This window comes from Dendropsophus ebraccatus, chromosome 5 (assembly GCF_027789765.1).
Source record: "Dendropsophus ebraccatus isolate aDenEbr1 chromosome 5, aDenEbr1.pat, whole genome shotgun sequence".
NCBI classification, from domain to species: Eukaryota; Metazoa; Chordata; class Amphibia; order Anura; family Hylidae; genus Dendropsophus; species Dendropsophus ebraccatus.
This window is the reverse complement of record NC_091458.1, coordinates 161,899,436-161,923,750: the sequence shown is the minus strand read 5'-3', so window position 1 is coordinate 161,923,750 and position 24,315 is coordinate 161,899,436. Positions and strand designations below refer to the sequence as shown.

Here is a 24,315-nt window from a genome sequence, read left to right as displayed (position 1 = left end):
CATCTCCTGGATTTCCTCTTACCTCTTTAACTGCACTTTCAGTGTCTTCCACTCCCACACCTCCTCCTCTCTCCATCACCACCTCCTCTCCTCGCTCCCCCTCCCCCACCACCTCCTCTCCTCGCTCCCCCTCCCCCACCACCTCCTCTCCTCGCTCCCCCTCCCCCACCACCTCCTCTCCTCGCTCCCACACCACCTCCTCTCCTGGCCCTCACTGTTGGTGTTCCCCAAGGCTCTGTACTCTGCCTCTTCTCTTCTCCATCTACACCTCTGGCCTGGGACATATCACAGAATCCCATGGCTTCAGGTACCACCTCTACACTGATGACCCTCACATCTACCTCTCTGGTGATGTCACCTCTTTGCTATCCAGGATTCCAGAGTGTCTATCGGCCATATCCTCCTTCTTCTCCTCTCGCTTTATAAAACTCAACATGGACAAAACAGAACTAATCATCTTTCCCCCATCTTGCTCCACCCCGCCATCTAACCTGTCCATCACTATCAATGGCTGCACTCTGTCCCCTGTCCCCCAAGTCCGCTGCCTCAGGGTCACCTTTGACTCTGCCCTGTCTTTTAAACCACATATTCAGGCCCTGACCACCTCCTGCCGCTTCCTGACCACCTCCTGCCACCTCCCTGACCACCTCCTGCCACTCCCTGACCACCTCCTGCCACATCCACCTCCTAAATCATTTCCAGAATCCGCTCTTTTCTCACCCCTGACTCCATAAAACTGCTGGTCCATGCTCTCATTATCTCCCACTTGGACTACTGTAACATCCTCCTCTCCGGCCTCCATCTATCTCCCTCACTCCCCTCCAGTCTATCCTCAACTCTGCTGCCTGACTAATCCACCTCTCCCCCTCACTTTGCCTCTGCCTCTCCCCTCTGTCAATCCCCCATACTCTGGAAAGGAGATGAGCGACCCTGGAGCATGCTGGAGTCCATCTGAACCGGATCGTTCGGCATTTGATTAGCGGTGGCGGCTGGAGTTGGATAAAGCCCTAAGGCGATGTGGAATCATGGATATAGTCATTGGCTGTATCCATGTTTTCCAGACAACCTTAGAGCTTTATCCAAGTTCAGCAGCCGCCGCTAATCACATGCCGAACGTTCGGGTTCCGATGGACTCCAGCTGCTCCAAGGTCGCTCTTCTCTACTCTGGGACTCACTACCCGACACATCCGGCTCTCTTCCACCATCAAAAGTAACCTGAAAACCCATCTCTTTAAAGTAGTCTACAACCTATAATAAATCTGTATCACTCTGTGACTGGCTGCACTTTACCTCCTGTTTCTCTCCCTTTACCTTATAGATTGTAATCCCTGGCGGGCAGGCTCCTCTCTCCCTATGTAATACCTGGCGGGCAGGCTCCTCTCTCCCCATGTAATCCCTGGCGGGCAGGCTCCTCTCTCCCTATGTAATACCTGGGGGGCAGGCTCCTCTCCCTATGTAATACCCGGCAGGCAGGCTCCTCTCTCCCTATGTAATACCTGGGGGGCAGGCTCCTCTCTCCCTATGTAATACCTGGCGGGCAGGCTCCTCTCTCCCTATGTAATACCTGGCGGGCAGGCTCCTCTCTCCCTATGTAATACCTGGCGGGCAGGCTCCTCTCTCCTATGTAATACCTGGCGGGCAGGCTCCTCTCTCCCTATGTAATACCTGGCGGGCAGGCTCCTCTCTCCCTATGTAATACCTGGCGGGCAGGCTCCTCTCTCCCTATGTAATACCTGGCGGGCAGGCTCCTCTCTCCCTATGTAATCCCTGGCAGGCAGGCTCCTCTCTCCCTATGTAATACCTGGCGGGCAGGCTCCTCTCTCCCTATGTAATCCCTGGTGGGCAGGCTCCTCTCTCCCTATGTAATCCCTGGCGGGCAGGCTCCTCTCTCCCCATGTAATCCCTGGCGGGCAGGCTCCTCTCTCCCTATGTAATCCCTGGCGGGCAGGCTCCTCTCTCCCTATGTAATACCCGGCAGGCAGGCTCCTCTCTCCCTATGTAATACCTGGGGGGCAGGCTCCTCTCTCCCTATGTAATACCTGGCGGGCAGGCTCCTCTCTCCCTATGTAATACCTGGCGGGCAGGCTCCTCTCTCCCTATGTAATACCTGGCAGGCAGGCTCCTCTCTCCCTATGTAATCCCTGGCAGGCAGGCTCCTCTCTCCCTATGTAATACCTGGCGGGCAGGCTCCTCTCTCCCTATGTAATACCTGGCGGGCAGGCTCCTCTCTCCCTATGTAATACCTGGCGGGCAGGCTCCTCTCTCCCTATGTAATACCTGGCGGGCAGGCTCCTCTCTCCCTATGTAATACCTGGCGGGCAGGCTCCTCTCTCCCTATGTAATACCTGGCGGGCAGGCTCCTTTCTCCCTATGTATCAGTCGGCGATCTACCTTCATGTAATATGTTCTGATCTTGTATTGTTCCCGTCTGTTACCCCCCCATCTCTTGTATTGTTCCCGTCTGTTACCCCCCCATCTCTTGTATTGTTCCCGTCTGTTACCCCCCCCCCATCTCTTGTATTGTTCCCGTCTGTTACCCCCCCCATCTCTTGTATTGTTCCCGTCTGTTACCCCCCCATCTCTTGTATTGTTCCCGTCTGTTACCCCCCCCCCCATCTCTTGTATTGTTCCCGTCTGTTACCCCCCCCCCATCTCTTGTATTGTTCCCGTCTGTTACCCCCCCATCTCTTGTATTGTTCCCGTCTGTTACCCCCCCCCATCTCTTGTATTGTTCCCGTCTGTTACCCCCCCCATCTCTTGTATTGTTCCCGTCTGTTACCCCCCCCATCTCTTGTATTGTTCCCGTCTGTTACCCCCCCCCATCTCTTGTATTGTTCCCGTCTGTTACACCCCCCCCATCTCTTGTATTGTTCCCGTCTGTTACCCCCCCCATCTCTTGTATTGTTCCCGTCTGTTACCCCCCCCCATCTCTTGTATTGTTCCCGTCTGTTACCCCCCCATCTCTTGTATTGTTCCCGTCTGTTACCCCCCCCCCATCTCTTGTATTGTTCCCGTCTGTTACCCCCCCCCCCATCTCTTGTATTGTTCCCGTCTGTTACACCCCCCCATCTCTTGTATTGTTCCCGTCTGTTACCCCCCCCCCCATCTCTTGTATTGTTCCCGTCTGTTACACCCCCCCCATCTCTTGTATTGTTCCCGTCTGTTACCCCCCCCCCATCTCTTGTATTGTTCCCGTCTGTTACACCCCCCCATCTCTTGTATTGTTCCCGTCTGTTACACCCCCCCCATCTCTTGTATTGTTCCCGTCTGTTACCCCCCCCATCTCTTGTATTGTTCCCGTCTGTTACCCCCCCCATCTCTTGTATTGTTCCCGTCTGTTACCCCCCCCCCATCTCTTGTATTGTTCCCGTCTGTTACACCCCCCCATCTCTTGTATTGTTCCCGTCTGTTACACCCCCCCCATCTCTTGTATTGTTCCCGTCTGTTACCCCCCCCCCATCTCTTGTATTGTTCCCGTCTGTTACACCCCCCCATCTCTTGTATTGTTCCCGTCTGTTACCCCCCCCCCCCATCTCTTGTATTGTTCCCGTCTGTTACACCCCCCCATCTCTTGTATTGTTCCCGTCTGTTACACCCCCCCATCTCTTGTATTGTTCCCGTCTGTTACACCCCCCCATCTCTTGTATTGTTCCCGTCTGTTACACCCCCCCATCTCTTGTATTGTTCCCGTCTGTTACCCCCCCCCCATCTCTTGTATTGTTCCCGTCTGTTACACCCCCCCATCTCTTGTATTGTTCCCGTCTGTTACCCCCCCCATCTCTTGTATTGTTCCCGTCTGTTACCCCCCCATCTCTTGTATAGCGCTCTGGAATTAAGGACGGTCTATAAATAATAGTAAGGCCTCGTCCTCCTTGTTTGTACCTGTATGTTGTGACACCGCAATAAAAGTACACAAGAACTTGGTGAGTGCCGGGCTTTTCCTTTACTCCTGAAGGCAGCTCTCATCTTATATCTTATATATATATATTATATATAATCTCTTACTCACATCTATATATTAAGGGCTGGAGAATAGACAGGTGACATGGCAGATAAGGCCGTGAGGGCGGCCAGGCTGTGTGTACTGACCGGTGTAGCTGGATCTTCTGGTTTCTGGCCGTGCTATATGTCTTCTCTGGTTACAGGTTGTTTGCTGTCGCCTGATAGATGAGAGATCCAGCCTATATGCAGCTCCTGTCTGCCATGTGATCAATGGGAGAAGCACTGAACGTTACACAGACTTAGGGTAAATTCACACGAGCGGATCTGACGCGATTGGGGGTAAATCGCATGTAGGAAGACGTAGATTTACCTGCAGTCAAACACGCACTTACATGTATTGCGGATTAGCTGCTGATTTTGAGCATGAGACTTGCGTCAGATCCGCCCGTGTGAATTTACCCTTAGGGTCCTATTACACGGAGGGATTTTTAACAATTAACGACTTATGGTGCGTTTACACAGAGAGATTTATTTGACAGATTTTGGAAGCCAAAGCCAGGAATGGATTTGGAAAGAGGAGAAAGCTCAATCTTTCCCTTATTACCTGTTCCCTGTTTATAGTCTGTTCCTGGCTTTGGCTTCCAAAATCTGTCAGATAAATCTCTCTGTGTAAACGCACCATAATGATAAACGATCACAAATGAGATTGTTTACCGTTATGGTGCATTTACACAGAGATTTATCTGACAGATTTTGGAAGCCAAAACCAGGAATGGATTTGAGAACAGAAGAAATCTCAATCTTTCCCTTATTACCTGTTCTCTGTTTATAGTCTGTTCCTGGTTTTGGCTTCAAAAATCTGACAGATAAATCTCTCCGTGTAAACGCACCACTAGCCTTAAATCGTTCACCATATTACAAAGAACAATGGTCATTGTTTTATGATTGTTACTATGATGGTTTATTCCTTCTGATCCCAGCAAAACAATGAACAACGTGCAATTACACTGAACGATTAGTGAAAAAGTGCGGAACTTGAGCGAACGAATGTGGAATTACAGTGAACGATTAACGATAATTTTACGCACGATAGTTGTCCCGTGTAATAGGGCCCTTCCAGCTCTCCAGAACAGAAGAACCAAAAAGTTTTCATTCCTGAAAACTGATTAAAAAACAACTTTAGTTTACAGAATATAAAAGAAAAGTTTTTACCAGTAAAAATTTTCCAGTTGAAACCCACCCCAGCTTAGTGCACGGAAAGGCATCAAAAAGGGTCTGTCTTCATGCACCCACTTTGATGGCTTTTTGTGCATTAAGCCACACCCCTTTTGATGCCTTTCTGTGCGCTAAAAGCATGAGCCCACTAGGGGGGGTGGGGGTGCGCCAGGCACCGCTGGGGGGATGCGTGGTGTGCCGCTGGGAGGTTGCGTGGTACGCCGCTGGGAGGATGTGCCTGGGCGCTGCTGGGGAGATGCGTGGTGCGCCGCTGGGAGGATGTGTCGGGGCGCCGCTGGGAGGATGTGCCGGGTACCCCTGAGAGGACGCGTCAGGCTCCGCTGGGAGGATGTGCCGGGGCGCCGCTGGGAGGATATGCCGGGCGCTGCTGGGGAGATGTGTGGTGCGCCGCTGGGAGGATGTGCCGGGACGCCGCTGGGAGGATGTGCCGGGCGCTGCTGGGGAGATGCGTGCTGCGCCGCTGGGAGGATGTGCCGGGGCGCCGCTGGGAGGATGTGCCGGGCGCTGCTGGGGAGATGTGTGGTGCGCCGCTGGGAGGATGTGCCGGGACGCCGCTGGGAGGATGTGCCGGGCGCTGCTGGGGAGATGCGTGCTGCGCCGCTGGGAGGATGTGCCGGGGCGCCGCTGGGAGGATGTGCCGGGCGCTGCTGGGGAGATGCGTGGTGCGCCGCTGGGAGGATGTGCCGGGCGCTGCTGGGGAGATGCGTGGTGCGCCGCTGGGAGGATGTGCCGGGTACCCCTGAGAGGACGCGTCAGGCGCCGCTGGGAGGATGTGCCGGGGCGCCGCTGGGAGGATATGCCTGGCGCTGCTGGGGAGATGCGTGGTGCGCCGCTGGGAGGATGTGCCGGGCGCTGCTGGGGAGATGCGTGGTGCGCCGCTGGCAGGATGTGCCGGGTACCCCTGAGAGGACGCGTCAGGCGCCGCTGGGAGGTTGTGCCGGGGCGCCGCTGGGAGGATATGCCTGGCGCTGCTGGGGAGATGCGTGGTGCGCCGCTGGGAGGATGTGCCGGACGCTGCTGGGAGGATGTGTCGGGGCGGCGCTGGGAGGATGTGCCTGGGCGCTGCTGGGGAGATGCGTGGTGCGCCGCTGGGAGGATGTGCCGGGCACCCCTGAGAGGATGTGCCGGGCACCCCTGAGAGGATGTGCCGGGCACCCCTGAGAGGATGTGCCGGGCACCCCTGAGAGGATGTGCCGGGCGCCCCTGAGAGGATGTGCCGGGCGCCGCTGGGAGGATGTGCCGGGCGCTGCTGGGGAGATGCGTGGTGCGCCGCTGGGAGGATGTGTCGGGCGCTGCTGGGGAGATGCGTGGTGCGCCGCTGGGAGGATGTGCCGGGCGCTGCTGGGGAGATGCGTGGTGCGCCGCTGGGAGGATGTGCCGGGCACCCCTGAGAGGACGTGCCGGGCGCCGCTGGGAGGATGTGCCGGGTGCTGCTGGGGAGATGCGTGGTGCGCCGCTGGGAGGATGTGCCGCGGCGTCGCTGGGAGGATGTGCCGGGTACCCCTGAGAGGACGCGTCAGGCGCCGCTGGGAGGATGTGCCGGGGCGCCGCTGGGAGGATATGCCTGGCGCTGCTGGGGAGATGCGTGGTGTGCCGCTGGGAGGATGTGCCAGGGCGGCACTGGGAGGATGTGCTGGACGCTGCTGGGAGGATGTGCCGGGTACCCCTGAGAGGACGTGTCGGGCGCCGCTGGGGAGATGCGTGGTGCGCCGCTGGCAGGATGTGCCGGGCGCTACTGGGGAGATGCGTGGTGCGCCGCTGGCAGGATGTGTCGGACACCCCTGAGAGGACGCATCGGGCACCACTTTCTTCTGCAGCTGCTTGGTGCTTTCCATGATTACACTATAATACATGTAGCCAGTGACGCTACTTAGCTTTACAGGATGCAAGAGCAACTTTTATTCATCAATCGTGCTGTAAAACAGAAAAGCCAATGGCTTCACATAATAATAGATTAACCCTTTATTTATTCCCCAATGGGAGATTCAGGGCCGTATTACAAGGGACGATTAGTAATTTAGGTGAGCGCTTACTGTTACTGATCCTATTACACAGCTCGATAATCGGGCAGCAAGGGCTAGATAGATAGATAGATATAGGTGATCGTGTCCCAACAAATCGTGGTAGGCGTCTTAATGGACGTTGGCTCCGTATACCAGCATCGGCAAGTAGTCTTCGAATGGTTTCCCTTGATACCACTGGATACCTGGAAGGTGGTAAATGGGGCTGAATCGATGCTAGTGACATTGTTGGTTTGGCCGCTCTTATGTTTGCGGGATCCTTGTGATCATTTGTGTTCTTGGGACGTGATGACTCTCCGTGATGGTAGACTCTCCCTTCTGTGATCCATTGTTGCCAACACCGAACAACCACCATAACACTCGGAGGTGGTGGCTGATACGCCTGTTGACCAGCCTGCTTCTCTGAGGCCTACTGTACGGCCCTTCTCATAGTCTGAAGGGCTGGTAATGTCTCATCGGCGTCTCTAATCACAGTACCATCCGTCCCAGCTGTACATTTCATATGCACATAGCGCACGTATCGTTTTTGCCAAAATTTTAATCGTCTGCATATCTCTTGCCAGACGACAATTCTGCCGAGTTTAGTGATTGTGGCTCAGTTTCTTCTGGGTGCATATATTTTTCAGTGACTGTGTGTGTAGAAAAAAACCTGTGTTTCAGCTCTAAGACATAATTGTAGCCTCAGTTTCCTGTTCTTAGCTGAGCGGAGTGGCCCCCGGTGTGGTCTTCTGCTGCTGTAGCCCATCTGCCTCAGAGTTGGCCGTACTGTGCGCTCAGAGATGCTCTTCTGCCTACCTTGGTTGTAACCGTTGGCTATTTGAGTCACTGTTGCCTTTCTATCAGCTGGAACCAGTCTGCCCGTTCTCCTCTGACCTCTGGCATCAACAAGGCATTTCCGCCCACAGAACGGCCGCTCACTGGATGGTTTTTCTTTTTCGGACCATTCTCTGTAAACCCTAGAGATGGTTGTGCGTGAAAATCCCAGTAGATCAGCAGTTTCTGAAATACTCAGACCAGCCCTTCTGGCACCAACAACCATGCCACGTTCAAAGGCCTCAAATCACCTTTCTTCCCCATACTGATGCTCGGTTTGAACTGCAGGAGATTGTCTTGACCATGTCTACATGCCTAAATGCACTGAGTTGCCGCCATGTGATTGGCTGATTAGAAATTAAGTGGTAACGTGCAGTTGGACAGGTGTACCTAATAAAGTGGCCGGTGAGTGTATATATATATAATTATAGTGTGTGTGTGACAGCTGGTTGTAATGGTTATTAATGAGGAATGAGGTTGTTCAGGATAAGGGCCCTTTTACACGGAAAGATTATCTGCCAAAGATTTGAAGCCAAAACCAGGAATGGATTTGAAAAGAGGAGAAATCTCAGGCTTTCCTTTATTACCTGATCTCTGTTTATAATCCATTCCTGGCTTTGGCTTCAAATCTTTGGCAGATAATCTGTCAGATAATCTTTCCGTGTAAAAGGGCCCCAAGTTGGTGACCTGGACGCCAGTGATGTGGATGATAGATGAGGGAATAAATTAATGGTACATTTACACACACAGATTTATCTCACAGATTTCTGAAGCCAAAACCAGGAACAGACTATAAACAGGGAACAGGTCATAAAGGAATTCCTGGCTTTGGCTTCAAGAATCTGTCAGATAAATCAGTCTGTCTAAACGCACCATTAGGGTCCATTTACACACACAGATTATCTGACCGAGTTTTGCAGCCAGAGCCAGGAATGGACTATAAACAGGGAACAGGTCATAAAGGAAAGACTGAGATTTCTCTTTTTATCAAATCCATTTCTGGTTTTGGCTGCAAAAATCTGTCAGATAATCTGTGTGGGTAAATGGACCCTAAGGCCTTATGCACACGTTCCATAATTTTTTCGGGTCCGGAAACCACCCGCTAAAAATTACGGGTTGGACATCCGTATTGCATCCGGAAGCACGGAAGTCTGATGATGCCTGCAATCCCAACCCGAGCACGGAAGCGTCCCCAGTTGCCATGGTGATTGCAGGAGGACACTTCTGTGCTTGGTCTTTACAGGCATCATCAGACCCCCCCCCCCCCCCCCCTCCTGCGGCGGCATCAGACCCCCTCTGCAGCATCAGACCCCCCCCCCCCCCTGCAACATCAGACCCCCCCCCCCCTGCAACATCAGACCCCCCCCCCCCCCCCCTGCAACATCAGACCCCCCCCCCCCCCCTGCAACATCAGACCCCCCCCCCCCCCCCCCCTGCAACATCAGACCCCCCCCCCCCCCCCCCCCCCTGCAACATCAGACCCCCCCCCCCCCCTGCAACATCAGACCCCCCCCCCCCCCCCCCCCCCCTGCAACATCAGACCCCCCCCCCCCCTCCTGCGGCGGCATCAGACCCCCTCTGCAGCATCAGACCCCTCCTGCGGTAAGGATGCGATCTCCTATGCGATCCTCCTGTGCCGTTCTGCCTTCAGTGCTCTTAATTGATTCATTGATACTTTCCTAACTACATTGTAAACACCCCAATTTATTGAGGTAATTGGTACTTGTACCTTTGTAGCCCAGCTGCCAATCATCATTACCAATTAGCTCAATAAATTGGTGTTTACTATGAGGTTAGGAAAGTATCAGGAATCAATTGAGAGACTGTGAGCAGTGAATGAATGGCCTGTCAGCTAAATTCGGCACAATATAAAGTATGCAATGTTCCGAGCAGGCACCCTTCTGTATGGTCTTCACCTTGTGGAGTACTACAGATCCCAGCTCCCTGATATACCATCACCAACACTGCCTCAATACATTCGTCTACTGATTCTGCTACAATCGGCACACGGTGTGCAGCAACAGAGATCCGGAGAACTATAGATCCCAGCACTTCTATATACTGCTGTGCAAATAGGAGCATGAGTTATCTACGGAAATACGGATGCCAAACATGTTGCAATCCGCAAACAATCCGTAGACAATTGATGTCAATGAGAGCATCCGTGAAAAAATCTGGGCCCGCACCGGGTCCGCACTAGGACATGTCCTTTTATTTTTACGGATTTATTTTCATCCATTTCTGCTACTGATCGTGTGAATAGGACAATAGACTTCAATGTGCACTAACTCGGATACGGAATACGGATCCGTAAATTACAGAACGTGTGAATAAGGCCTAATGTCTGCTGATCCCTCCGTCTCCTCTGACATTACAGCTGTGTGCTCCACCCTCACCTACTATGTTATTAGGGCTGATATTCACACACACAGATTATCTGACAGATTTTTGCAGCCAAAACCAGAAATGGATTTGATAAAAAGAGAAATCTCAGTCTTTCCTTTATGACCTGTTCCCTGTTTATAGTCCATTCCTGGCTCTGGCTGCAAAACTCGGTCAGATAATCTGTGTGTGTAAACGGACCCTTACTGATCGTTCATTCAACCACAGATCTGTTGAGCAGCTACAGGTGGTGACCAGGTTATCAATTACCCCCTAGTAAATGTGTGACAGCAGTATTATGCTGCGTTTACACGTAACGATTATCGTGCAAATTTGCGCGATAACGATCGAATTCGAACGATAATCGTACGTGTAAACGCAGCGAACGATCAAACGACGAACGAGAAATCTTTCGTTTTGAACTTTCAACATGTCATCAAATCGTCGTTCGCAAAAAATTCGCCGATCGTTCCGTGTAAACAGTCGTTGTGCGATAATCCGTCCACCCGCTCATCCGCAGCCCCCTGCGCCGGCTCGATCGCCACCACTCCGATCGCCCCCCGCGCCGCCGCTCCGATCGCCCCCGCTGGCCCGCGGGCATATGTTACCTGCTCCTCGCAGCAGGTCTTCTGACATCCCCGGCTCCGCTCTTCAGTGCACTGATTGAAATTTCCGGCTCCCCTCTTCAGCCAATCAGTGCACTGAAGAGCGGAGTCGGGGATGTCCAAAGACCTGCTGCGAGGAGCAGGTAACATATGCTCGCGGTGGGGGGGTGACCGGAGCGGGGGCGGCGATCAGAGCGGTGGCGGGGGTGGCGATCGAGCCGGCGCAGGGGGCTGCGGATGAGCGGGGGGCCGGGCTGCGGGCGCGCGATTGCAAAACAATATTTCCGTATGATATATCGTACCGTTTAAACGCTGAGCGTTATGAAAAAAAAAAACCGTTACTCCGACATCGTTAATCGTACGATTGGGCCAATTATCGTTTCATGTAAACGCACCATTATTGTCTGTTATCTAGATTGTTGGTGTAACATATACACACGCACGAACACATATATACACACATACGCACACAGGTGGAATCTGATTGATTACTGGAGGTGACTGAGTCAGTTTCACTTTATATCATGTTTGATAAATCTCCCCCATTGTATTCACTTGTGTGCAAATTTTGTCTCCGAATGCCATCTCCTATACCCCGCCCCCGGGGCGAGGATTGCAGGACGTGATATGACTGTTGCCATTTGTTTCCCCCATAGAGGACTGCAGGACGTGATATGTATGTTACCATTTGTTTCCCCCATAGAGGACTGCAGGACGTGATATGTATGTTACCATTTGTTTCCCCATAGAGGACTGCAGGATGTGATATGACTGTTTTACCATTTGTTTCCCCCGGGGCGAGGATTGCAGGACGTAATATGACTGTTACCATTTGTTTCCCCATAGAGGACTGCAGGACGTGATATGACTGTTACCATTTGTTTCCCCATAGAGGACTGCAGGATGTGATATGTATGTTACCATTTGTTTCCCCCATAGAGGACTGCAGGACGTGATATGACTGTTGCCATTTGTTTCCCCCATAGAGGACTGCAGGACGTAATATGACTGTTACCATTTGTTTCCCCATAGAGGACTGCAGGACGTGATATGACTGTTACCATTTGTTTCCCCCATACAGGACTGAAGAGGACCGGTCCTTACAGGTTCCGTTTCATGTCTCAGAAGTGACAGTAGGGCAGATAGAACTTTGTCCATCCATCCCTTAAGTGGCCGCTTGGAGTGTGAGGTAGGTTCCGCTTCTCAGTCTGTTTGCACATCTTCAGCACAGGATAACCCTGGTACCTGGAGAGTCCTCATTGCTTCCCCATGTGTCCTGTATGTGGTGTCGGCTTCTGATACCCCCCCCCCCCCCCATAGTTATTAAGCCCTCGCCGCCTCTTACAACATTCACTGCTTTGCACCAAGTGTTTTCATGACCGGTTATACTTCCATCTGCCCGTCCGGCCTGTAGCTGATGCATACGGGGTGTATGACCGGTTATACTTCCATCTGTCCGGGCTGTAGCTGATGCATACGGGGTGTATGACCGGTTATACTTCCATCTGCCCGTCCGGCCTGTAGCTGATGCATACGGGGTGTATGACCGGTTATACTTCCATCTGTCCGGGCTGTAGCTGATGCATACGGGGTGTATGACCGGTTATACTTCCATCTGTCCGGGCTGTAGCTGATGCATACGGGGTGTATGACCGGTTATACTTCCATCTGTCCGGGCTGTAGCTGATGCATACGGGGTGTATGACCGGTTATACTTCCATCTGTCCGGGCTGTAGCTGATGCATACGGGGTGTATGACCGGTCATGGATCCATCTGCCCGGGCTGTAGCTGATGCATACGGGGTGTATGACCGGTCATGGTTCCATCTGTCCTGGCTGTAGCTGATGCATACGGGGTGTATGACCGGTCATGGTTCCATCTGTCCGGGCTGTAGCTGATGCATAGGGGGTGTATGACCAGTCATGGATCCATCTGTCCGGGCTGTAGCTGATGCATACGGGGTGTATGACCGGTTATACTTCCATCTGTCCTGGCTGTAGCTGATGCATACGGGGTGTATGACAGGTCATGGTTCCATCTGTCCGGGCTGTAGCTGATGCATAGGTGGTGTATGACCGGTCATGGATCCATCTGTCCTGGCTGTAGCTGATGCATACGGGGTGTATGACCGGTTATACTTCCATCTGTCCTGGCTGTAGCTGATGCATACGGGGTGTATGACAGGTCATGGTTCCATCTGTCCGGGCTGTAGCTGATGCATAGGGGGTGTATGACCGGTCATGGATCCATCTGTCCTGGCTGTAGCTGATGCATACGGGGTGTATGACCGGTTATACTTCCATCTGTCCGGGCTGTAGCTGATGCATATGGGGTGTATGACCGGTCATGGTTCCTTCTGTCTGGGCTGTAGCTGATGCATAGGGGGTGTATGACCGGTTATACTTCCATCTGTCCGGGCTGTAGCTGATGCATACGGGGTGTATGACCGGTCATGGTTCCATCTGTCCGGGCTGTAGCTGATGCATACGGGGTGTATGACCGGTTATACTTCCATCTGTCTGGGCTGTAGCTGATGCATACGGGGTGTATGACCGGTTATACTTCCATCTGTCCGGGCTGTAGCTGATGCATACGGGGTGTATGACCGGTTATACTTCCATCTGTCCGGGCTGTAGCTGATGCATACGGGGTGTATGACCGGTTATACTTCCATCTGTCCTGGCTGTAGCTGATGCATACGGGGTGTATGACCGGTCATGGATCCATCTGTCCGGGCTGTAGCTGATGCATACGGGGTGTATGACCGGTTATACTTCCATCTGTCCGGGCTGTAGCTGATGCATACGGGGTGTATGACCGGTCATGGTTCCATCTGTCCGGGCTGTAGCTGATGCATACGGGGTGTATGACCGGTTATACTTCCATCTGTCTGGGCTGTAGCTGATGCATACGGGGTGTATGACCGGTCATGGATCCATCTGTCCGGGCTGTAGCTGATGCATACGGGGTGTATGACCGGTCATGGTTCCATCTGTCCGGGCTGTAGCTGATGCATAGGGGGTGTATGACCGGTTATACTTCCATCTGTCCGGGCTGTAGCTGATGCATACGGGGTGTATGACCGGTTATACTTCCATCTGTCCTGGCTGTAGCTGATGCATACGGGGTGTATGACCAGTCATGGTTCCATCTGTCCGGGCTGTAGCTGATGCATAGGGGGTGTATGACCGGTCATGGTTCCTTCTGTCCGGGCTGTAGCTGATGCATAGGGGGTGTATGACCGGTCATGGATCCATCTGTCCGGGCTGTAGCTGATGCATACGGGGTGTATGACCGGTCATGGTTCCATCTGTCCGGGCTGTAGCTGATGCATAGGGGGTGTATGACCGGTTATACTTCCATCTGTCCGGGCTGTAGCTGATGCATATGGGGTGTATGACCGGTCATGGATCCATCTGCCCGGGCTGTAGCTGATGCATACGGGGTGTATGACCGGTCATGGTTCCTTCTGTCCTGGCTGTAGCTGATGCATAGGGGGTGTATGACCGGTCATGGATCCATCTGTCCGGGCTGTAGCTGATGCATAGGGGGTGTATGACCGGTCATGGATCCATCTGTCCGGGCTGTAGCTGATGCATACGGGGTGTATGACCGGTCATGGTTCCTTCTGTCTGGGCTGTAGCTGATGCATACGGGGTGTATGACCGGTCATGGTCTGGGCTGAGTAGCGGACCACTCTGAAGCTACAGAGGGCAGGGAGTGTGGGGAGGTGATGTAAAAACTGTTTAGACAGAGGCTGCACAGACATCGCTAACAATGTCCGTGCAGCCCTTGCTAAATGCTTATCTGGCCATGTAGTAGGCTCAGTAGCAGAACGGCGCTCGTGTACAGTATTGATCGGGCGTCCCATGTAAAAGCACCCTGAAGGCCCTATTACACAAAGCGCCGACTCTTTCCTGCTCCTCCTCGCTCACGGGTGGGGGGAGCGTATGGGGGAATGAGGAGGAAGCGAGCGCTGATCTAACAGGGTGCTCGCTTGCTCTCCACATCCCCCGTGTAATAGGGGCTTTAGTCTTGTAGCTTTCTTTGAGTTCTATAGAGATTATTCTATTGTTCTCCCTGCAGGCAGAGATGGTTCTGGCCCCCGCTGCCCTCGCTGCCTCCGCTGCCCTCGCTGCCTCCGCTGCCCTCGCTGCCTCCGCTGCCCTCGCTGCCTCCGCTGCCCTCGCTGCCTCCGCTGCCCTCGCTGCCTCCGCTGCCTCCGCTGCCCTCGCTGCCTCCGCTGCCCTCGCTGCCTCCGCTGCCCTCGCTGCCTCCGCTGCCCTCGCTGCCTCCGCTGCCCTCGCTGCCTCCGCTGCCCTCGCTGCTCCCGCTGCCCTCGCTGCCTCCGCTGCCCTTCCTGCTCCCGCTGCCCTCCCTGCCTCCGCTGCCCCTGCTGCCCTCCCTGCCTCCGCTGCCCTCCGCTGCCTCCGCTGCCTCCGCTGCCCTCGCTGCCTCCGCTGCCCTCACTGCCTCCGCTGCCCTCGCTGCCTCCGCTGCCCTCGCTGCCTCCGCTGCCCTCGCTGCCTCCGCTGCCCTCGCTGCCTCCGCTGCCCCTGCTGCCCTCCCTGCCTCCGCTGCCCTTCCTGCCCCTGCTGCCCTCGCTGCCCCTGCTGTCCATATAAACAAGTGTGTGCAGCCAAAGCAGAACCTATAGGGGCTGCATTTACCAAAGCACAAACCTAATCCATTGTATGTGCCGGTAGATTAAGGGTGGGAATGATGCTGTTAACTTGAGTGCCCATTAAAGGGGTTCTCCAGCACTAAAAAAACATGTCCGCTTTCTTCCAGAGACAGCACCGTTCTGGTCTGCAGTTTGGTGCATGTTTTGTAACTCTCTTCTATTGAAGTAAATGGAGCTTAATTGCACACCACCCCTGACCTGGAGACAAGAGCGCTGCTGTCTCTGGAAGAAAGCAGCCATGTTTCTCTAACGGTGGAGAACCCCTTTAATGGATCTTTTTCTCTCAGGTAGGGCTGGGCGATATGGCCTAAAAAGAAAGCCGAAATACAATTTAGACAATTCTAGATTTAATTGTGATTTTTAGATGGATCCGGGGAGAAATGGAGAGAAATTTGTCATTTTGGCTGAAATTAAAATTGTGCGTCCGTCTCTGGGAACGCCGTCCATTTCTGGGAACGCCGTCCGTTTCTGGCAGCCTCCTCTATGCAGCGCTGCTCTTGGGATCCTTCTGAGTTCTGTCATTTTTGAATCCTTTGAGCCGGCCTACTGGGATATGCATTGGTGTAACCGTAAGAGGTGGCGGGTGGGCCGGACGGTGCATGCCGAGGAACGTCCCCACTCCTAAGGAGCTCCTTGACGGATTTATTTCTAGATCAAACTTCTCAAAACCAGCGAGACTTAGAAACATAGAAGATTGTGGGCAGAAGGCTGGCAAGAGCAGCGCTGGGCAGAGGAGGTAGGGGGCAGCCCCCTCCATGAATCGCCCAGCGTAACTGTAACCATACACAATGTCGCCCGGTAATAATGTGTGTGAACGTGCGGCAATCACCATCATATATTCATATAAAATCATATATTTTACTCCTAAGTTTCTCACGTTAAGCTGACATATATGAAATGGCAGAGAATGGCACTGACTGTGAGCAGAGGCGCGTGGGAACGGCCAAGGAGCAGCACAACGGCCGCTTTACAGGTACCTCACCTCTCTACAAATTATTTGATTTGACCTTATAATACTGCGTCCTGGGCGCCCGCAGTGGCTGCATCCTGGGTGGCCGGGCCAAGCTGGGTCCCGGCGGTCCGGAGTGGCTGGGTCCCGGCGGTCCGGAGTGGCTGGGTCCCGGCGGTCCGGAGTGGCTGGGTCCCGGCGGTCCGGAGTGGCTGGGTCCCGGCGGTCCGGAGTGGCTGGGTCCCGGCGGTCCGGAGTGGCTGGGTCCCGGCGGTCCGGAGTGGCTGGGTCCCGGCGGTCCGGAGTGGCTGGGTCCCGGCGGTCCGGAGTGGCTGGGTCCCGGCGGTCCGGAGTGGCTGGGTCCCGGCGGTCCGGAGTGGCTGGGTCCCGGCGGTCCGGAGTGGCTGGGTCTCACCATCTTTTTTTCTGGCTTGTATTTTACAGATTCCAGTTTCCTGAATGAGAAGAAAAGACGAGAGCGCGAGGAGCGGCAGAGCGTTGTTCTCTGGAGGAAGCCGTTCATTACCTTGCAGTATTTTATCCTGGAAACCTTGATAAACTTAAAGGAATGGAGCGTGAAGTAAGAATCCTCCACATCCCACCATTAGTGATGTCAGTACTGTGTGATATGACGGTAGACACGATGTATAACATTGATGGTCAGGATGTGCATTGCCCTCTCAGACAGAGTGGTGTCCTGTGTCAGCTGCTGATTGGGCAAAGCACTCGCCAACCCCGAGCACAAGGAGTCCTGAGCCTAGGGTCGGCGGGGGAGGAGACAGCGGCGGAGGAGGAGGAGATGTCTAGAGAGCTTCTCTTGTCTTCTTAAAAATGACAACTCAGAGTACCCCTTTAAGACTGGGAGCGATGACTGGTTATAAAAACAACATCCGTAACCTTGTCTAGCTGCCTCGTGAGGTTCATGTGGCTTGTCACCTGTCACCTGTTTTCATACTATGATATTCGCCATGTGACAGCCGCATCCGCCTGTTACTATTGTGGGACATTACATAGGAAAATGGTTACAGTCTCCATATACTGCACCTCAGTCTGTTTCAGGATCCCCCCCCCCCCCCCTTACTCTATCTGCTGTTCTCGGCACAAGATGCTGCACAACCAAATGTACCTGTATACACTTGTTTTTGTCTTCTTTCTGCTCTAAAATCGCTTCATTTTATCAATGGACAGTGTCACCTAGGCGGGGCTTCACAGCAGTTGGGCCCTATTCCTATATGGACAGTGTCACCTAGGAGGGGCTTCACAGTAGGTGGGCCCCTCTCCTATATGGACAGTGTCACCTAGGCGGGGCTTCACAGCAGTTGGGCCCTATTCCTATATGGACAGTGTCACCTAGGCGGGGCTTCGCAGTAGGTGGGCCCCCTCTCCTATATGGACAGTGTCACCTGGGCGGAGCTTCATGACAGTTGAGCCCTGTTCCTATATGGACAGTGTCACCTAGGAGGGGCTTCACAGCAGTTGGGCCCTATTCCTATATGGACAGTGTCACCTGGGCGGAGCTTCATGACAGTTGAGCCCTCTGCCCAGCCAGGAGATGGGGCCCAATTGCTGTGAAGCTCCGCCCACTTGACACGGTCAACCAATGAAATGAAGCAAGAGTAACCTTAGGGGTAGCTTCACACACACACACACACACACACACACACACCGTATCGCAGCGGATTTTCTGCTGTGGACCTGCCGTTGTGTGTGCAGGCAGCTAGAGGTTTGTTGTCTGACAGTATGCTGACTGTTGCCGCTGTACGCAGGAGACGCGCTGTAGGATTGTGTTACCGTGAGGCAGACGCTGCTCTTATACTGAGCAGTATAAGGAATGGTGGCACCTATCCGGCTTTCTGTCTATTCAGGTGACAGCACCTGCAGCATTCAGGGATTACAGGTGTTCTTTTGGTTGATGGGTGCAGTAGATAGAGTTGGTCATATGATGTAGTCAGTGACCGTCACAGTACCATATGATGTAGTCAGTGACCGTCACAGTACCATATGATGTAGTCAGTGACCGTCACAGTACCATATGATGTAGTCAGTGACTGGCACAGTACCATATGATGTAGTCAGTGACTGGCACAGTACCATATGATGTAGTCGGTGACCGGCACAGTACCATATGACATAGTCAGTGACCGGCACAGTACCATATGGTGTAGTCAGTGACAGGCATAGTACCATATGATATAGTCAGTGATGGCCGCACTCGCGCACCACTGTGGCTGACCTACAGACAGGAAGAGAAGAGCCAGGACTCCCGTATACACATCTCTCTGAGGTCACCCCAACACGGTTTCATCAAATAGTTGGCTAAGAACCACTTTTTTTTCTTCTTCTTCTTTCAACAAAAGTTTTTAGAGCAGTTTTTCCATTTCCAGTATCTTTATTCTTTATTGTGTAGACAATTGGGGGGGGGGGGGTGGGAGATTTTCATTGCTACCTGTATCTTAGCCATTGCAGCGCGCTTCTGCACAGTGTGAATAGTGTCGTGTTTGTATTGTTATCAGACATGTCAGAAGTCACTGATAACAGCAGGTGTCACTGATTAAGAGATACAGCCAGGGAAAGAGTGCCGTAGCAGCAGCGCCAGCCGCTCCCTTCCCTTGTAGACTTACATTGTGGTAATTGTCTATTACGGAGATACAGCCAAGGAGTGGATGGTGCTGCTGCTGAGCTCTCTCCCCGGCTCTATCTCCTGATCACATGTGACTGGTACTCTATAAGTCTGCGCCCCCCCTATAAGTCTATGACTGTATAAGTCTATGTAGCGGCCTCCTGCAGCAGGCCAGGGTGTGAGGCAGTACCATTTCTCCCAGCGCTATGTAATAAAGGGTGGGGAGCTGAACACCCGCATCCCAATGTATTACAGGTGTGACCGGATACTGCGATGCTTCTACCCTTGTACGTGTACCTGATAGTACCGAGGGGGGATAATCCCAGTGCTGCACATGGCTTCTCACCAGGATTCTGGGCACAATAAATGTCTTCTCCTTAGTCCCCCCCTCCCCCCCCCCCCCCCCCCCCCCCAGGGCCGATATATAAATAAAGTAACTGAAGCTGCGGTGTCCAGGGGTGCTCCCCCGCATTGGAGCCCCAGGAGAGGAGTAAAGAGTCAGGCTATAGTGGCTGTCAGTCTGGGCAGGTTAGTAGCTGGCAGGCCGGTCTGGCTGACCAGGGGCACTTGTCACGCTGGGGACCACACCTGGCATCTCGAGCCTCATTTACATATGGAAAATGGCTCCGGTCTTGGTCCCAGAAACCACCATAGTTAGATAGCGCCTTAGGCCATGTTCACACACTGGATGAACAGCGGCTGTTTACTCAGATGTTCATCCGGCTGATACTGCAGTATAACATCTTTATAATTAGATTGCGGGCACTTTGGGGTGTACATACGGGTGTATGTACACTGTGAGCACAGGCTATGATATACGGGCAGGAGCTGTACTGTACACTGTGAGCACAGGCTATGATATACGGGCAGGAGCTGTACTGTACACTGTGAGCACAGGCTATGATATACGGGCAGGAGCTGTACTGTACACTGTGAGCACAGGCTATGATATACGGACAGGAGCTGTACTGTATACTGTGAGCACAGGCTATGATATACGGGCAGGAGCTGTACACTGTGAGCACAGGCTATGATATACGGGCAGGAGCTGTACACTGTGAGCACAGGCTATGATATACGGGAGGGAGCTGTACTGTACACTGTGAGCACAGGCTATGATATACGGGCAGGAGCTGTACTGTACACTGTGAGCACAGGCTATGATATACGGGCAGGAGCTGTACTGTACACTGTGAGCACAGGCTATGGTATACGGGCAGGAGCTGTACTGTACACTGTGAGCACAGGCTATGATATACGGCCGGGGGCTGTACTGTACACTGTGAGCACAGGCTATGATATACGGGCAGGAGCTGTACACTGTGAGCACAGGCTATGATATACGGGCAGGAGCTGTACTGTACACTGTGAGCACAGGCTATGATATACGGGAGGGAGCTGTACTGTACACTGTGAGCACAGGCTATGATATACAGGAGGGACCTGTACTGTACACTGTGAGCACAGGCTATGCTATACGGCTGCTGTTACCTGAATAGTGGCCGTATAAAATAGACCTTTCAGTTTTTGTGTTCAGAGTGTATACACCACGGCCATACAGAGTGTATACACCACGGCCATACAGAGTGTATACACCACGGCCATACAGAGTGTATACACCACGGCCATACAGAGTGTATACACCACGGCCATACAGAGTGTATACACCACGGCCATACAGTGTACACAGGCAGCCTCGGTCCCCTATCCTCTGTATTACCTTGCTGTAACAATGGTCTCCATCTCCCCCACAGGTTATGGCACCGGCGTGGCATGGTGGGCTCGCTATTGCTCCTGCTGTCAGGTCTTACAGTGGCGTATTATATAGAAGGAACACATCAACAGGTATGGTGTTTGCTTTTTTTCTCTGTTCGGTCGGGTTCACACTATGTTTTTGTGATCCATTTTTGTAATAGCACATGTATCCTGCCTATGGGGAAATATACTATGGATGTAATAGCACATGTATCCTGCCTATGGGGAAATAACTGCATGTAATAGCACATGTATCCTGCCTATGGGGAATAACTGCATGTAATAGCACATGTATCCTGCCTATAGGAAATATACTATGGATGTAATAGCACATGTATCCTGCCTATGGGGAATAACTGCATGTAATAGCACATGTATCCTGCCTATGGGGAAATAACTGCATGTAATAGCACATGTATCCTGCCTATGGGAATAACTGCATGTAATAGCACATGTATCCTGCCTATAGGAAATATACTATGGATGTAATAGCACATGTATCCTGCCTATGGGGAAATAACTGCATGTAATAGCACATGTATCCTGCCTATGGGGAATAACTGCATGTAATAGCACATGTATCCTGCCTATGGGGAAATAACTGCATGTAATAGCACATGTATCCTGCCTATAGGAAATATACTATGGATGTAATAGCACATGTATCCTGCCTATGGGGAATAACTGCATGTAATAGCACATGTATCCTGCCTATAGGAAATATACTATGGATGTAATAGCACATGTATCCTGCCTATAGGAAATATACTATGGATGTAATAGCACATGTGTCCTGCCTATGGGGGAATAACTGCATGTAATAGCACATGTATCCTGCCTATGGGGAAATATACTATGGATGTAATAACACATGTATCCTGCCTATGGGGAATAACTGCATGTAATAGCACATGTATCCTGCCTATGGGGAATAACTGCATGTAATAGCACATGTATCCTGCCTATGGGGAATAACTGCATGTAATAGCACATGTATCCTGCCTATGGGGAAATATACTATGGATGTAATAGCACATGTATCCTGCCTATGGGGAAATATACTATGGATGTAATAGCACATGTATCCTGCCTATAGGAAATATACTATGGATGTAATAGCACATGTATCCTGCCTATGGGGAAATATACTATGGATGTATGTAGTCTGTGCGGCATCTAATATCAATGGCGGCTGATGGAAGATGCTAGAAGGTCACACGCAGCAGCAGCAGGTTTGGTGGAGTTGCTGAGTCCCTCACACGTCTCTTTCTTTTGCAGTATGTACAGTATGTGGAGAAGAAATGTTTATGGTGTGCCTACTGGGTAGGCTTAGGCATTCTGTCCTCGGTGGGACTGGGAACGGGGCTCCATACCTTCCTTCTCTACCTGGTAAGATATCTTATACTTATGTGTATGTTGTACAAGGCCGCTGACATGGCACCTCCCTGTGCTTTGTGGGATATGTTTATGATGATGGCTGCCCGTACAGGATATGTGTCAGCGTCTTATGCCGTCAGTCAGGGGTCACCGGAGGACGTCCGGAGGAGCTCTACCCTCACACTGTGTCCTACAATCTGTGGCCCCTCCAGAATCCTATTACTTCATTCATAGATGGCGGCTGGAGGAGATGGGACACATGAGGGAGATGCTGGATGATGGTAACCCTATAAGCTAGTATTGCCATAATCCAGAGAGTCTGGCACCTGTGGCCCCCAGGGGTCGCTGGGTCAGGGGCTCCTAAGCTTCTCACTGGTTTCCCAGCATGCAGCATGTCTCAGATGAGAAGAGCAGTTGGGGATAGTGGTTCCACAATGAGTGAACGTCCAGGAGATCGGGCTGATTGCCTGGCAGCGGGATGGCGGCTCCCAGTGGAGCGATGTCACTCCTGTTGCATCAGGAAGGTTCCCTGCTCAATGCACTATTAATAATCAGCTTGGTATACTCACATAGACGGCATCACACAGATGGCATCACACACCACATCACACAGATGGCATCACACACCACATCACACAGATGGCATCACACACCACATCACACAGATGGCATCACACACCACATCACACATCACAGACTGCATCACACATCACAGACTGCATCACACGGGCGGCATCACACACTGCATAGCACATCACACGGGCAGCATCACACATCACACGGGCGGCATCATACACTGCATCAAACATTACACGGGCGGCATCACATAGCACGGACGGCATCACACAGAAAGCATCACACATCACACGGGCCCTGTAGCCTTTCCATGGGGTGTAATGACATTCCTGGACCACTAGATGGCAGTGCAGCCCTGTGTTAGATCTGTCGGCCATAGGTCACCGTTTCGTTCACTGTAAAAAGTAAGAGTTATACAGTGCTGTATGGTGGAGACCCCGTCACGATTAGAGTGGGGGCTGCAGGTCCGTCCATTGAGGGGCCCATGTGGCTTCTGTCTCCCTGTACCCCCCAGCGCTGGCTTCTGTCTCCCTGTACCCCTCAGCGCTGGCTTCTGTCTCCCTGTACCCCGCAGTGCTGGCTTCTGTCTCCCTGTACCCCCCAGCGCTGGCTTCTGTCTCCCTGTACCCCTCAGCGCTGGCTTCTGTCTCCCTGTACCCGCAGCGCTGGCTTCTGTCTCCCTGTACCCCGCAGCGCTGGCTTCTGTCTCCCTGTACCCCGCAGCGCTGGCTTCTGTCTCCCTGTACCCCGCAGCGCTGGCTTCTGTCTCCCTGTACCCCGCAGCGCTGGCTTCTGTCTCCCTGTACCCCGCAGCGCTGGCTTCTGTCTCCCTGTACCCCGCAGCGCTGGCTTCTGTCTCCCTGTACCCCGCAGCGCTGGCTTCTGTCTCCCTGTACCCCGCAGCGCTGGCTTCTGTCTCCCTGTACCCCGCAGCGCTGGCTTCTGTCTCCCTGTACCCCGCAGCGCTGGCTTCTGTCTCCCTGTACCCCGCAGCGCTGGCTTCTGTCTCCCTGTACCCCGCAGCGCTGGCTTCTGTGTCTCCCTGTACCCCGCAGCGCTGGCTTCTGTGTCTCCCTGTACCCCGCAGCGCTGGCTTCTGTCTCCCTGTACCCCGCAGTGCTGGCTTCTGTCTCCCTGTACCCGCAGCGCTGGCTTCTGTCTCCCTGTACCCCCCATATGGTTTGGTTTCCCCTTATACTCACCTATGCCCTTGGCCGCCTTCATAGTTCTGTCTGTATTGCAGATCTGGCTCCTGTTAACCCCAATGGGTCTGTAGTTTTACACCTCAGGGATTCACACAAGTTACTGACAGGCTCCAGTACGTCATTGCGGCACAGATTGTCCCATAGAAGTC

The 24,315-nt window shown here is 52.9% G+C and overlaps 1 protein-coding gene across 1 annotated transcript in view; it reads left to right on the top strand.

Moving 5' to 3' along the window:
- Positions 1–24,315, top strand: part of VMP1 (vacuole membrane protein 1) — a 106,090-nt gene that overhangs the window by 11,994 nt on the left and 69,781 nt on the right. Inside the window, exons 2-6 of the mRNA XM_069971800.1 lie at positions 12,081–12,188; positions 16,554–16,657; positions 17,078–17,213; positions 21,008–21,098; positions 22,287–22,397. Of these exons, the coding sequence (XP_069827901.1) occupies positions 16,582–16,657; positions 17,078–17,213; positions 21,008–21,098; positions 22,287–22,397 (414 nt within the window). The 5' untranslated portion in view covers positions 12,081–12,188; positions 16,554–16,581. The remainder of the gene's footprint in view (positions 1–12,080; positions 12,189–16,553; positions 16,658–17,077; positions 17,214–21,007; positions 21,099–22,286; positions 22,398–24,315) is intronic.